Raw genomic sequence first — 16,699 nt, 5'->3', positions numbered from 1 at the left:
ATTGTCAAGAAACTAGTAATAAAAGTTCAGATTCAGGCTGGGTTCACACTATTGGCGAATTGGATGTGGCTTTCTCTGCATCCAATTCGCATGTCAGGAGATTGTGACCGGCTCTCTATGGAGCCAGTTCACACATTTCCGGAGCGGCTTCCGTGCAAATTGCACAGGAGTCCTGTGCGTCTTCTGGTCCATTTCAGCTCCGAATTCAGCCAAAAATTCGGACCAGAAACAGTGAATGTAGATGCACCGGACCCCTGCTGTGAGCCGCTACGTGCTGTAGTGTGAACCCAGCTTCAGTCTTTACCTTGGCCCACTGGTTCTAAGGTGCCTTACTACTTATATGTACAAGGACATCCAGAGTAGACCTATATATAGAGACTGATTTAGTTTGTTCGGAAGCTCCAATTTTTAACTCCAATCTTTCCTGGGCTGAGGGGACAATCCCGTAATATATGTACTTTATATACTGTATGTTTTATAATTACAGGTTTTCCTGTGAGGACTTTGATGATGGGAGAAAGTTCATCTAAACAAGATAACAGTGCAGATGAATTTCTGAAAGAGGCTTTTAAGATAATAATTGAGGAAGGAGTGCAGAATTCCACTAATAGGGATTATAAGGTGAGTGCAATAGTTAAAAAAAACAGTCTCGGCTAACAATACTGTACACGTTCACATCTTCAGCTCATAAGGCTGAACAGCACAAAATTTGTCCAACATGTCATACAACTGTCAGATCCTATTCCTGCTAAGCCTGGCCCTTTGCTGCTCCTATGTCATGGCGGCACTTCACTTAAAGGATATGTGAACTACTTCTGCAAAAAAACATTAATCAATGTGAATTGGTAATACAAGCCAACATGGGGAGGGGGAGGGGGGGGGGGGGGGTTCATGTCAGCAGCAGTCTAACCATGCCCCTTTATCTCCCACGTAGAAGGGCAAAATTCTCACTGGTACTTCCTTGTGATTAGGGATGAGGCGAACACCCCCCTGTTCGGTTCGCACCAGAACCTGCGAACAGACCTAAACTTCGTGTGAACTTTAAAACCCTATTAAAGTCTATGGGACTCGAACGTTCACAATCTAAAGTGCTCATTTTAAAGGGTATTATGCAAGTTACTGTCCTAAAAAGTGTTTGGGGACCTGGGTCCTGCCCCAGGGGACATGGATCAATTTCAAAAAAAAGTTTTTAAAACTGCAGTTTTTTCAGGAGCAGTGATTTTAATAATGATTAAAGTGAAACAATAAAAGTGTAATATTCCTTTAAATTTCGTAGCTGGGGGGGTATCTATAGTATGCCTGTGAAGGGGCGCATGTTTCTGGTGCTTAGAACTGTCCCTGCACAAAGTGTCATTTGTGCAGGAAAAAAAAGTCTTTTAAAATCATTTGCGGCAGTATATTGTCGGCTCCCCGTAATACAGAGAACACTCAATGAGTGTTCTCTGTATTAGCCGACAATTCATTCATTCATTGATAAAAAAAATTTAAAAAAGCGTGGGAGTTCCCCTAAATTCAATTACCAGGCCCTTCAGGTCTGACATGGATATTAAGGGGAACCCTGTGTCAAATTAAAAAAATTTTTTACGTGGGGGTCCCCCTAAATATCCATACCAGACCCTTCAGGTCTGATATGGATATTAAGGGGAACCCCGCATCAAATTTTAAAAAAAATTGACGTGGGGTCCCCCTAAAAATCCATACCAGACCCTTTATCCGAGCACACAACCTGGCAGGCCGCAGGAAAAGATGGGGGATGAGAGAGCGCCCCCCCCTCCCTCCTGAACCATACCAGGCCACATACCCTCAACATTGGGAGGATGCTTTGGGGGTCTGTGACCCCTCAAAGCACCTTGTCCCCATGTTGATGAGGACAAGGGCCTCATCCTCACAACCCTGGCCGGTGGTTTGAGGGTCTGCGGGCGGGGGGCTTATCAGAATCTGGAAGCCCCCTTTAACAAGGGGACCCCCAGATCCCGCCCCCCCTGTTTGAAATGGTAAGGGGGTACAAATGTACCCCTACCATTTCACAAAGAAAGTGTAAAAATGGTTAAATAAGACAAACACACTTTTGAAAAATTCCTTTATTAAAAATAAAAAAAATTTAAAAAAAAGATTCCAGCGGTGCTAATCCACTCTTGCTATCCAGCGACGAATCTCCGGGGTCCAGCGATGGATGATCATATCCAGCGACGGGGGATCTCTCAGTCCAGCGCTGTCCATACATCCGTCTTCTGTCTCCACTGCAGAGATCCCAGCGCTGACGTTTCTTATATTAGGAGGGCGGGGCCACCCGTCACCTGACCCCGCCCCCTCTGACGCTGGTGAAGGGAGCCAGGGGTTCCCCAGTGACATATGGGTGACCCCGCCCCCTCTGATGTAACGTAAACCTGCGTTACATCCGAGAGGGTGGGGTCGCCCGCAGACCCTCACAACCACCGGCCAGGGTTGGGAGGATGAGGCCCTTGTCCTCATCAACATGGGGACAAGGTGCTTTGAGGGGTCACAGACCCCCAAAGAATCCTCCCAATGTTGAGGGTTTGTGGCCTGGTACGGTTCAGGAGGGAGGGGGGCCGCTCTCTCGTCCCCCCCTCTTTTCCTGCGGCCTGCCAGGTTGGGTGCTCGGATAAAGGGTCTGGTATGGATTTTTAGGGGGACCCCACGTCAATTTTTTTTTAAATTTGATGCGGGGTTCCCCTTAATAATCATATCAGACCTGAAGGGTCTGGTATGGATATTTAGGGGGACCCCCACGTCAATTTTTTTTTAATTTGACACGGGGTTCCCCTTAATATCCATGTAAGACCTGAAGGGCCTGGTAATTGAATTTAGGGGAACCCCCACGCTTTTTTTTTTTTTATCAATGAATGAATGAATTGTCGGCTAATACAGAGAACACTCATTGAGTGTTCTCTGTATTACGGGGAGCCGACAATATACTGCCGCAAGTGATTTTAAAATACTTTTTTTCCTGCACAAATGACACTTTGTGCAGGGACAGTTCTAAGCACCAGAAACATGCGCCCCTTCACAGGCATACTATAGATACCCAAAAATGTGAAAAACAGTGCATCGCTTGCTATTAAATAAATTAAATATGTAACTGAATACAATGAAGTGATCTTTCATGAAAAAACCTTAGTGTTAGTGATTCCAGAAACTGAACATCAGTGAAGAAAAATATTGTGCAAAAAGTTATTTTGCAAAAAAGCCGTTTGGTTGTTAACCAAAAAAATATTTTTCTAAAAAAATATATATAAATGCAAAAAAGTGTGTTTACCAAAAATTGTTTCTAAAAAAGCAAAAAAAAGAAAACAGAAAAAATTATAGAACAAAACAAAGAAAATCAAATCAAAAGAAAAAGTCCTCTGCCTTGAATATGTGAAAGTGACTTTTCAAGGTCCCATACAAGTGAAGATAATTATTGGTTGAGTGGAATATAAGTGAACACAAATGAAGTTGATCCCATGTAACTCCGGTGAGAGTGCTTGACCACGTAAAATCATTCACTACAGCAACTTAAGTAAGTAATGCAGGCTTACCAGAACATCTATTAATGTGCGCAGATACGAATTCCCAAACGATTTGAATTGGTCGAGGTCGCTCCTCAGACACTCCACACTAACTCGGACGACTCGAATCCTCTTTCCGGACGGGAAGGTAAAACACAGCCCACACCTTCGGGTGTTCCGAGATCGTAGTCCGTTCCGGTCAGTTCGAAAGTCTCAAGGTGTCGTATCACCGAATGGATGAAAAAGATAAAGTACGCCCAATCGTGTGATAAAGTTTCAAACACGTGGAATTTATTTCTCAACCAAATACATGTTGGAAACTACGAATGACTCGGTCGAGTCACATAAAAATAATCGTAACATAAAAAAGAACAGTTTTGCTAGCAAAAAGTATATAAACGAGCGAATAAAAATAGCACGAGGTGTAAGCGTATCTACCCGACGATCGTTTCGTCACAGATTGACGTCATCAGGGGTACGCCCACACCCTCGTGCTGAAGCCTTTTATATCCTATGGGTAAGGTAGGGAGCCCTGCCATAGGTGCAGACAAAAAACGTCCGTTCATGATCAATTTAACCAACGAACGACCAGTTTATTCGAACAAGTTCCCATCAATTGGGAAGGATGACAAAGGTACTGAAAGTGATAGGGTGTCCCCCAACCAACAAATAAATTCAAGCACGGTCTACGACCAATTTGTTCGAATGAGGTTGGAGTTCCCTCATGAAGTTTAGTAATAAAACTTATATTGAACATTATAAAATAACTCTTAGACAATGCAAACATTCGATGCAAATCCAAATCCCCCCCTTTATTCCAATGGCCACATACACTAATGGTGACCTGTACCACACAATTTGGCCACATATGTGTCCCAAAAATAGGTGGCAGGTTCAAAAAATTAACAAAGCTAGTGAGTGCGTGTGGTTTAGAAACAACCCTCCACAAAATCATGAAGATATGCTGATATGATGTTGTAATGGGGGCCTAAACAGCATTGACTACCCACCATTACCCATAGTCAATTCAAGAAACTTCATGGGTAAAATATGTGTACTAAGTTTAAAAAAAACATACCATTTTTTCTTTTTTATAAAAGAAATGTATAAATGATATAACAGAAATTATACAAAAATACAAACAATAATATCATAGTTAGTCCTCAGGGCATAAACAGCTTGTATTAACTACAAACTAGACACACTGAAAAGGGGGGGGCATCAACCATTGTTGATGAAGCAGTTAATGTCCCATTCAATATTGAGTCCCCCAGGAATATGTGTACCTAATTTGTGTATCCAATTTGTTTCTGCTCTTGAGATAGTGCGCTTAGCATTACTGCCGCGCCAATGCGGAATATATTTCTCTATAGCTGAAAAAGTGGTGCCTCTTGGATCACGGTTATGTTTTAAATCATAGTGTTTACTAACATTGTGTTTATCAAAACCTTTGCAGATGTTGGTTATATGCTCCCCCAGACGCACATGTAAAAACTTTGTAGTAATTATATTGTTGTCCCTGATGGAGATATTCAAATCCAAAAATTGGATGTTGGTGGGACTCAGAGCATGACTGAGAACTATCCCACGGTCATTATTGTTTAGATGGGACAGAAAAAGTTCTGCTGATAAACTGTCCCCATCCCAGATGAACAGAATATCGTCGATGAACCTTTTCCAGGTCACCAATTCAGGAGGTTTGTTACTCAAGACAGTATCCTCCTCCCATTTTGCCATGAAGAGGTTGGCCATACTGGGAGCAAATTTAGCTCCCATGGCCACCCCCTTCACTTGCAAAAAATGGGTCCCGTCATGCCAAAAATGGTTATGCGTCATGGCGAAAAAAAGTAGTTCTAAAATATAATTACGCTGAGTCACTGAAATACTCCCATCTTGGGCTAAAAAATGATGTACTGCATCATAGCCCAACTGATGGGAAATTGCGGTATAATTGCGGTATACAGCGAAGCTACATCCGCGGTGATCAGCAGATAAGTGGGTTTCCATTCAACCAATTGTAAAATATTGATGACATGCTTAGTGTCCCTCAAGAAGGATGGGGTGCCCACCACCAGTGGTTGTAGATATCTGTCAATATATTTCCCTATGCGGGAAGTTACAGAATCAATTCCACTGATGATGGGCCGCCCTGGTGGATTCTCCAAAGACTTGTGTATCTTCGGTAAAGAATACATGACCGGCAGGCGTGGCGCCAAAGGTACCAAAAAATCTCTCTCTTTTTTGTTCAGAATGCCCATATTAAACCCTTTATCGACCAACTCTTTTAATTCACCTTTAAACCTAATAGTGGGGTCTGTAAGTAATGGAGAGTAGGTCTCGGAGGTCTCGGAGTCTGACAAAATCCTAGTCATCTCATTGGAGTACATCATTTTATCAAGTATTACTATTGCACCCCCTTTATCAGCCGACCGAACTACTATATCCTTCCTATTCAGCAATGAGTCTAGTCCTATCTTAAATTCCCGGGTTGGGCTGGTCTCAACCTCAAATCGTTGAGATCTTTTAGTAACAGATCGCGAAAAATGTTTATGTTGGGTGCTGTATTGCTGGGAGGATTAAACAAAGAGGCGTTAGATAAACCAGAATGCATAATTGTTGTGGAATCCCTAGCCATTTGACGGGAAGGGTTGCTCATGATGTACCTTTTTATGTTCAACTTGCGTGTGAACTTTTGAATGTCTATAAAGGTCTGGAATTTATTTAAATTCTGAGGAGGCACAAACTTCAGGCCCTTGCCAAGAGTCTGCAATTCCTCCTTTGATAACTCCTTGTTGCTAAGGTTGATGACACCGCTAATGTCTAGGTCCTTCTCCTTTTTGGTGTGAAAACGTTTCCCCCCTCTGCACCCTCTCTTGTGTCTCCGTTTCTTTTGTGTCCCCCCCGAGTGCCTTCCTGAAAACCCTGTTGGTAGTAACTACCACCTGAGGGTTGAATGTATGATGGTTGGGAACCACCATGACCCCTAAGGGGTCCAGAGTGCCCCATCCTTTCATCCCCAAGGGGGCCATATCTATTAAAGGTCTCAACCGTATAGTTGGATCCCACATCCCTCAAATCCGAGGGGGGTCTCCTGTCCCTACTATCACTTCTACCCTGTAGAAATGTTTTTTTTCCTTGAAAAAAAGGCTTACCACCTCTGGAACGCCAAGGTGGAGGAGGCGCCATTGAGGTGGGATGTTGGTAATAATTTGATGGAGTCGGATACTGTTGGTGATTAAAATTACGTTTGTCCATCCTTCCTCTGGAGGACTGAGGATATGGCTGTAATGATGGACCCATTCCTCGTTCAGTATACACTGGAGAGGCCTGATTTATGGAGCCCCATGAGGAATTAGAATCACCAACACCACCCCCTCTCATTCCCTCAATCTGACTAGGGGGATATAAATCTGGATCTCCCCTGGGGGGCAAGGGGGCCAAGTTTTCCATAGAGACCTGCCATTTAAACACAACATTGTCCTTATAATCCTTTTTGTCCCTATTATATATTTTTTTTTTCTTAGCTTTTTGTTCAGTTTCTTCTTTGGTCAAAATGGTTTTTAAAGCTTTGGATCTTTGCGTATATTCCGGATCATTTTTAAAGGGGACAAGCTTGGTTTTTATCAAACTGATCTCATAGTCCAATGAGGCAAGTTTCCTCGATTTTTTAGCAATCAGGAATTTCAAAAACGGAACCCCTGCCTCATTGAAATATTTAAACCATTCAGCCATCTCCGTATCCTCCTTTTGTGGGTTCACTTCCCATCTCAAGCTTCTGGGAACCATATTCTCCCTTACATATTCTTCCAGGTAAGCTATATCCCATTTAGTGTGTAGTTCAGATATGGTTAAATTCTTCAACCTCAAAAAGCAACCTGATAAATCATCCCTAGAATTCTCATTCCCATCAAAGACCCCCATGGTGTCAATGACTGCTTGGGATCTGTATCCAAAAACATCCATTATAGATGAACCAGCAGCAAATTAATTGTATCGGCAAACAATCAGAGAGGGTGGGGTCGCCCGCAGACCCTCACAACCACCGGCCAGGGTTGGGAGGATGAGGCCCTTGTCCTCATCAACATGGGGACAAGGTGCTTTGAGGGGTCACAGACCCCCAAAGAATCCTCCCAATGTTGAGGGTTTGTGGCCTGGTACGGTTCAGGAGGGAGGGGGGCCGCTCTCTCGTCCCCCCCTCTTTTCCTGCGGCCTGCCAGGTTGGGTGCTCGGATAAAGGGTCTGGTATGGATTTTTAGGGGGACCCCACGTCAATTTTTTTTTAATTTGACACGGGGTTCCCCTTAATATCCATGTCAGACCTGAAGGGCCTGGTAATTCAATTTAGGGGAACCCCCACGCTTTTTTTTTTTTTATCAATGAATGAATGAATTGTCGGCTAATACAGAGAACACTCATTGAGTGTTCTCTGTATTACGGGGAGCCGACAATATACTGCCGCAAGTGATTTTAAAATACTTTTTTTCCTGCACAAATGACACTTTGTGCAGGGACAGTTCTAAGCACCAGAAACATGCGCCCCTTCACAGGCATACTATAGATACCCCCCAGCTACGAAATTTAAAGGAATATTACACTTTTATTGTTTCACTTTAATCATTATTAAAATCACTGCTCCTGAAAAAACGGCAGTGATCCATGTCCCCTGGGGCAGGACCCGGGTCCCCAAACACATTTTAGGACAGTAACCTGCATATTGCCCTTTAAAATTAGCACTTTAGATTTCTCCCATAGACTTGTATAGGGTGTTCCGGCTTTTCGAATTTGCTGCGAACAGCCCAAATTGTTCACTGTTCGCTGAACAGGCGAACAGGCAATGTTCGAGTCGAACATGAGTTCGACTCGAACTCGAAGCTCATCCCTACTTGTGATGATCAGAAGCTTCTGACAATGTGCTGTCACTCAATCTGTACAGGGCTGGAGTGATGTGTGTCAGCAGGTCACGGGAGTACAGGTAAGCCATGTGTAGGCACAGTATCCTGTAGCACCCAAGTAGAAGGAGTAGATTCATCCTGCTTCCATCTTTGGTGTGGTCAGTTTAAAACAGAAAAGATGGGGGACTGGCAGGATCAACAGCAGTGGCTGTAGTTTTTTTGGGGGGAAAGCAGCAAACAAACACCCCCCCGGTCGGTCGGGTGACCCGCACCCAACCCCCCCATGGGTGGGCAGATGGTCATCCAGCCCTGCACTTACCCCATCTAGGTTGCGGGCGGGCAGCGCTCATACGGGCAGCGAGATGTGGCTTCCTTCACATGTCCTCCTCTTCTGCATCATGGTAGCTTCCACCATGCGTCTCCTCCCTCCTCTTTCTAGGCGTCCATTAGGATAGCCTTTCCTTTCAGCCAATCAGATGACGGGTCTCAGGACCCGCTTCCTGATTGTCCAGAAGTAGGAGCAGTGAGGCCAAAAGTGAATATTCATTTGCTATTGTCACACAACTGGGTGGGCTTGAAGCACAATGCTCTGCGCCCTGGGCCCACCCTTTTTTTAAACCTATGGCTCTAATCACGTGCTTAAAAAAACACCACCCCCATTGTAATCCATGCGTTCGGCACCCTGTGTGTAGATTAGGGGGCCCGATGCGTGGATGGGTGGTGCTGCCCTTGCACCCCTAATGGACGGGTCGCCAGTAAACAGGTATTTACCAGCTAGCCAAGAAATAAGATACAATGGGCTACATTTATCAAAAAGACAGTGTAAACTCAGATACATATCTGAAATGCCATATTTTAGGGTAACGTACACTTTAAGGGCTCATTTACACTTGCTTCAGCTTCAACGCACATTAAAGCTCCTACTGCTTCAACAAACTTTTATGATGTGTTTTTGATGCTTTGTTGAAGTGGCAAATGCCCTGTGTGTGTGTTGATATCTCATACCTGCAATTTCTCCAAAATAAAGCGCAGCTAAAGTTGAATTAAAGCCTCTCAAAAGCTGCAGGTGATTCAAGTGAGCTTTGTCATAGACTTCTATGGGGGCTTTGAAGACGCTTGGAAGAACCACTGAAGCTACATTGGGTATAATTTTTTAAGCAAAGTTGAAGCAAAGCAAAGCAAACACAAGGTGTAAATAGGACTGTAAGGTAACCAATTTATTTAGTGACATGAGCTTTGACTGGCGTTGAGAGAGCTTTAACAAAACCTTGTTTTGAAGTGTAAACGAGCCCTAAGGCACAGACTAAAAGTCCCTGAACTGTTTTTTACTCCCCCCACAACAATGAGGATCAACACCCCAAACATGATATATTTTCGTCAGGGCTAATATTGGGGTCCGGGCAGCAGATATATCAAGGGCAGCACCAATCCCAAACATTTACAAGCTGTAATCTATTTTTTGTTTCATTCCCATGTCCACCTCTGGACATTATTTGCGATCTCAACAATTTAGCTTTAGGGGTATGGGGGTGGAAGAAATATTGAGGATCAAAAGACTCACTACAGCTCAAGAAATAGGAAACCATCTTGCTTGTTGGTCTGAACAAAGTACCTCCAATAACACAATATAGCAATCATTTTTATGTAAAGGGCAGAGTTTGTATAGAAGTGTCTCATTATTCAGGTGTGCACAGAGCAGTATTTGTTTGTTGCAATTTTGTTTGTTGTGTGGCACATTAGCATTATATCACTCTAATCTCAATTTACCACTGTGGTACATTTTCTATGAACTCTAGGTATGTGAATGGATGGAACCAGAGGCGTTACAGAAAGTTTTGGATTTAAATCTAAGGAGTAATGGAGAATCGAAGGAAGTGTTGCTAGGATACTGCAGAGACATCATTAAACTCAGCGTTAAAACAGGTCCTCCATTAAACTGTGTTTTAAGGTTCTGCAATGTCAACAAATGAAGCTTTCAACTTATAATACATATATTTCCTGGCTCTGCGTCATGCCATCACTGCGGGTCATCTCGACCTCCAATAGGACCTCCTGAATAGCAGTATAAAAGGCAGGCAGTACCTGGTGACGGTGTTCTTATTTTGTCCTCGCTCTAGACGTTCCTGATTGTTCCTGTTTTTCCCCTCGAGGGTCCCATGGTGGAAGGTCCTCTTGTTAGGGGTAAATCTCCCTGAGATTGGGCGCTCCTGGTGCCAGGGTAAAAGTTTCCGCATACTATGCAAAGGCTTTAGTGAGGTTAAACTACCACCCTGGGCTCTCTCTCTCTCTCTCTTCCTGTCCCTTCTCTCTATGCTTCGTGCAGTCAACATGCGTTTTTCACATAGGTCAGCAAGCCAGTGAAGCCAGGATACACAAAGTTTGATATGGAACCTCACCTTAAAGATGGTGTTTTTGATAGCCTTAGTCTCAGCTAGGCGAGTCTCGGACATTGCTGCCTTTTGCTGCAGGGAACCATTATGCACCTTTTTCCCAGATAGCGCAAGATTATGACCTTCCCCAAGTTTTCTCCCTAAGGTCCCATTTTAATTGGGAATCAGTCCTGCCAGCCTTTTCACCTTCTTCAGCAGACAGAGAAGAGCCTAAATGGTGTGACCTGGACATGAAATCTCTTCTCCAAACAATACTTAGCCAGAACTGAGTCATTTCAGAAGTCGGATGCTCTATTTATTCTTCAGAAGGGTCCTCGAATGGACATGCCAGCCCCCCAAGAGTCATATCTAAATAGATTGTGAAGACCATCCAATCAACTTACTCTCACAAAGGCCCTCCTCCCCCTGGTTTCATCCTCATGGGCAGCTTGGTCCAAAGTTTCAGCAAATGTATTTTGTAAGGCGCCAAGCTGGAAGTCACCTAATACCTTCATAAAGCACTACAATCAAATGGGAGCTTCTGTGTTATCTAATGATCTATCAAGAGATTAAAATTTTTCTGAAGCAGCACCTGGTGTCTATCTCTGGTTCTTCCCTCCCAGGGATTGGCTAGTTAAATCCCGCAGTGATGGCATGACGCAAAGTCAGGAAAACTGAAAATTGTTACCTTTTATGCTGCTATTCAGGAGGTCCTATTGAGGGTCAAGGGGCAGAGTTGACACACAGTGTTGGCATGATGCCGAGCCAGCAAAGGAAAATTACAGTAAGTATTTGGTAATAATTTTACATTTTATTATTTCAGCACACCCCCGCTTCTTCAACCAACTTTTTTCTGGATTAGATCGATATGCCTTGACTGGTAGAATCATAACTGAGACTCTGAACACAAGCCAGTAAGTGCTACCACTACTTTATGTTTTTACCAAATATAAGATATATACTATAGACCCATTACAATATATGCTGTCTAACTAAAGTGAACATGTAGTGAATTTAAAAAAAAATCACATTCTTTTTAAATTACTTTTTAATCAGAAAATAATCATTTTACATATTTCACAATTAGCCAGCAGGTAGAAAGCGCCACACAAAAGCAGAAGCTTTTTGAAGGCTGGTATGTAGCTGTGTTGTGAAATAAAACTGAATATCATAGATGGCAGACTGGAGGATTATTTTACTAAAGCAGTAGAGAATACTCACTAAAGTGGGGTACACATTATAAGAAAATCGGCAAACGATCGGCCCGGTTTTCCTCGATGTTTCACAGCAAGTGGGAACCGAGGATAGAAATAATGTACAAAAATTCTTCTACAACAAAGACTATTTGTTGTTTCTGATCATGCACATTCTTTTGTATCCCATATTTCATGTACGAAAATCGCACGAAAACAGTACACATTAAAATGAAAATCGTCTGTTCACTTCCGAGAAAGATTTTAGTTCTTTCCCCTTTGGAAATGTTGGTTTCAGATATCAAAAGTTGTGTAACCACTATAAGAAAATCTAACATTCGTGCCTCGTACAGAATTTTTCTTCCGATTTTCTCATAGTGTTTACAGGGCTTTAGCAAAATTCAAGCTAATTGAGCCTAATAAATAGGGTGACTCTGTGATTACTTAACGTAGTCTCGTGGTTTTTAACCTTAAAGGGGTTGTAAAAGTTCATGTTTTTTCACCTTAATGCATGGCAAGCTGGCATAACGCCAATTTGCCTGCTATAATCGGACGTGGGTGTACTGCTAGCAGAGTGCCCGGAAGCACTTGGCTGTGACACACCTAATTCTACACCTTCATTCCTCTCAGAGCAGGTTTCAGATAGGACTGAAGGTCTAGTGGGGTTGGAGATCCCAGCTGATGAGGAGCAAGGAGAGGTCCACTTTGTTCTTTGGTGTGGGTCTTTTTTTTTTTTGAAAAATGTTTATTCGGTTTTACAAACAAACAAAGATCACATTAAATAACCAGATTGTTTGACAGAAACAAAAAAAAAAATCTACACAATAAAGCAGCTGACAATATCCGTACACCAGTTCAACATGTTAACAGAGTAACCCTTGGAAGACATACAGTTATAGAAAGTGAGACAGATGATAGAAAATAGTCAAAATAAAACAAATATCAGCACAGTAGAAAGTTGAAGTCCTCAAGGAGGCTTGAAGATAGCCGGGTCTCCGCTTGAAAGTAATTTAAGTCTACCCAAAGAATCTGTTAGGTCGTGTCGGAGGTACCATTCCGTGTAGCGAAACGGTTGCATGGCCCCCTGAAGATCTGAGTGGGACAGCGTGGTTTCCATGTAATTGCGCCACCTCGCAAAAAAGTGGCGGGTGGGTTTAGGATTTCTGGTAATGGTGTCCAGTCTCTCCATGTAGAAAAGCGATTCAATGGCCTTTTGAACCATTGATAGTGAAGGTGGTGTCTTGGAGATCCATGTTTGCATTATGGTTCTGCGGGCAACAAGGAGGCTCAGTTGGGCCCATTTTGAAACTGGGGTCCAACTCTGATCCCCCGGCGGAGCAGTTTGAGGAATATAACCAAATAGGCATAGTGTAATCTCTCTCGGAATCCGTTGGTGAGAGACAGAGCTAATATAGTCAGTAACATCAGTCCAGTAGGTATCAATGGTAGGACAGACCCAAAGACGATGCAACAACGTTGGGTGAGGCTCAGAACACCAAGGACAAATTTTCAAATTGCCATTATCCTTATCTATGTATACAGGATAGTACGCTCTGTGAAGCAGCTTAAATTGCGTCTCACGCCATGTTTCAGAAAGGGTAAGTTTCCGTACCCGTCTGTATCCCTCCAATAATTTATCTGGAATATCTTCGTCTTGCAGAAGGGTCGCCCACTGCCGGAATGGAGTGAGATGATATTTGTCAGCCTGATGTTGAATGAGGTGAGAGTAAAGATTGGTGATCGAGTAGTCTCCAGAGGCCACCGCCGTATCGATGAAAGACTTCTGAAAGGGGTCCGTTTGCGGACCGCAAAGGGAGCCCAAGTAGTCAATCAGCTGATAATAGTAAAAAAGATGGGACGGTGGAAGCGAAAATTCCCGAGATAGGACTGCAAATGATTTAAACTTGCGAGAACCAGTGTTAAAGACAGCTTTGGTAGATGTAAGACCCTTTATTCTCCACTGCTCAAAGATAACATGTAGCGTGGACGGTAAAAACATGGGATTCCCCTGAATAGGAAGATAACTTGACACGGATGTTGGCAATCCCAGTAGTTTGCGGATCTCCCTCCAGGCAACAACAGTATCCCTAATCAGCAGGTTAGATTTCAGATGAGACGGTAAAGCCTGTATTTTGGAGTGAAGAATTGCTGCCAATGAATATGGTGCCGTCATAGCCTCTTCCAGTCTAACATTGCAGTACCTAGAGTTGCCTGACAACCAATCTAGACCCTGACGTAGGAGGCATGCAAGGTTATAAAAGCGAAGGTTAGGTACCCCTGCCCCGCCATCAGTCTTCGGGAGGCACAGTTTGCGGAGAGCTATACGTGCTCTTTTACGAGACCACAAAAAGGCCGACAGTGCCTTGTAAATTTTCTGGACATCAGTGTGTTTCAGCAGAAGGGGTATAGTTTGCATGGGGTATAGCAGTCTAGCAAATGATATCATTTTAAACAAATGGCATCTCCCGAAGAGTGATATTGGCAAAGCTGTCCATAGATCTAATTCCTGCACTATTTTGGAAATAAGTGGAGGGTAATTCAACCCGTATAACGACGTCGGTTCCCGTCCAATGTGTATACCGAGATATGTGATGTGATGTTTGGCTATAGTGAACGGGGAGTAATGTATCCATTTATGGGACATCCTGGGGTTCAGGGGTAATATTTCACTCTTGTCAAAATTAACTCGAAACCCCGAGCATTCCCGAAAAGTGGCAAGGGTTTTTTGCAGCTTGTCAAAATCCGAAGTGGGATCAGTGGTGAACAACAGGACATCGTCCGCAAAAAGAGCGGATCGCAGTGTGTGCTGACCTATCGGTAGACCACTGATCCCAGCCTCCGAGTTGAGCCAGCGAGAGAGAGGTTCAATCGCCAAGTTAAACAGTAGTGGTGACAGTGGGCACCCCTGTCTGGTTCCCTTGGATAGAGGTATGAAGTCAGACATGGAATCTGGGGTAACCAACCGTGCTGTGGGGGACAAATACATCAGGCGTAAAAATTGCAGGACGGGGCCCCGAAAGCCAAATTGCTCTAGCACCCTGAACAGCCAAGGTAGACTCACGTTATCAAATGCTTTCTCCGCGTCTAGAGAGATTATGGCTACGTCTTGTGTGGGGTGATTTTTGGCATAGTGAAGGGCTAGAAGGACTTTGCGAATGTTAAGGGTAGCAGAACGTCCAGACACAAATCCTGATTGGGCCGAGTGGAGCAGCGAAGGGAGAAATTTGGCTAGTCTAGCGGCAATTATTTTAGATAAAATTTTCACGTCTACATTTATAAGTGAAATTGGCCGATAGGAGCCAGGCATAGTGGGATCCTTGCCTTTTTTGGAGATCAGTTTTATGTGAGCATGCGAACCCGTGGGCAAATAAGGACCTCCCTGCCACATGCCCGCATAAACAGTCTGGAGGGTATCCGGCAAGTATTCCACTGTAGATTTGTAAAATTCCACCGAATAGCCATCCGGACCAGGCGCCTTGCCCGCGGACATGATCGATATAGTGCGTTTGACCTCTTCGAGAGTAATGGGGGCATTGAGTTCAGTAAGGTGGTCATCCTGTATGGTCGGTAGATTAACGGAGGACAAAAAAGCGTCGGCCATATCTATATTAGTTAAGTCAGCTTTGTATAAATTAGAGTAGTAGTTGGTAAGAATGGCATTAATTCTATCCGCGTCTGATGTAACTGAGCCGTCTAAATCTCGCATAGAATGGATGCGAGTGGTTTTCCTGGGTCCCGCGCATAATTTCGCAAGGAGTTTGCCTGATTTGTTCCCGTATCTATGAAAGTATAGTTTGGAGTATGCCAGTTGAGACAACTCCTGTTGCTCAGCCCAAAGGTCAAATTCCCTTTTGGCTTGGGTCCAGTCCTGAATGTGCTTCGGCGTGCGGTGTGTGAGCAGGCGCTCATGAGCTGCTTTAAGCACTCTACTAGAGGCCTCATACTGGCGTCGATTGTGTTTTTTCAGTTGCGCAGTGTATGATAATATTCTGCCTCTCATGAAAGCTTTACCCGTGTCCCAAAAAAGATTAGGATCCGAGACGTGCGCGCTATTCGTGGTCGAGTAGTCAGTCCATGCAGTCCTAAGCATGTCTTGAAAGTCCGGGCTGTCAGCCAAATAGGAGGGAAACCTCCATAACTTCGGCCCTCGAAGGGTACCTGTGAGTGATAACTGCACTACTACCGGACTGTGATCCGATATCCTGGCATCTAGAATTTCTGAATCTCTAATGAATGGCGTCAATGCGGGTGATGCAAAGAAATAATCGATGCGTGAGAAAGACTGGTGCGGAGGAGAGAAAAAGGTATATTCTTGGCTCGTAGGGTGTTGTAAGCGCCATATATCAGTGAAGCTTATGGAAGACAGGGCTTGGGCTAATGGAGTAGGTTTGGGTGCATTAGAAGCCAGTGCAGTCCCACTACCGGTGCCAGTCTTAGAACGGTCAGTTATGACGGACATCACCGAGTTGAAGTCTCCTCCAACCAGATGCTGTGAGTCAGGGAAGGCTAAAATCCATTGAATGACATCCTGGTAGAATGGCGAACTCGGAGAGTTAGGTGCGTAAATATTAGTGATGGCCATGGGGGTTGAGTCAATGATCAACTGTACTGTCACCTTACGACCCTCATTGTCAGCTTTAACAGATACTATTTCGTGCGGGAGACGTTTATGTATTAGGATGGCTACACCAGCCTTACGTCCAGTGGCAGGCGAGCCATAGACCTCACCCACCCAT

At 43.9% G+C, this 16,699-nt stretch overlaps 1 protein-coding gene across 2 annotated transcripts in view; it reads left to right on the top strand.

Annotated features, from left to right (window-relative positions):
* CSAD (cysteine sulfinic acid decarboxylase) overlaps positions 1–16,699 on the top strand; it is a 218,050-nt gene that overhangs the window by 55,219 nt on the left and 146,132 nt on the right. Inside the window, exons 3-5 of one of the 2 annotated variants that reach the window (XM_077483876.1) lie at positions 488–621; positions 10,198–10,324; positions 11,594–11,684. In XM_077483876.1, the coding sequence (XP_077340002.1) occupies positions 488–621; positions 10,198–10,324; positions 11,594–11,684 (352 nt within the window). Of the gene's footprint in view, positions 1–487; positions 622–10,197; positions 10,325–11,593; positions 11,685–16,699 lie in introns of those variants that run through there. The other variant, XM_077483878.1, reaches the window with a different exon arrangement.

Source organism: Lithobates pipiens, unplaced genomic scaffold, assembly GCF_037356315.1.
Source record: "Lithobates pipiens isolate NorthernLeopardFrog02 unplaced genomic scaffold, aLitPip1_a1.2 Scaffold_16, whole genome shotgun sequence".
Classification (NCBI taxonomy): Eukaryota; Metazoa; Chordata; class Amphibia; order Anura; family Ranidae; genus Lithobates; species Lithobates pipiens.
This window is presented reverse-complemented; position numbering and strand designations above follow the sequence as displayed.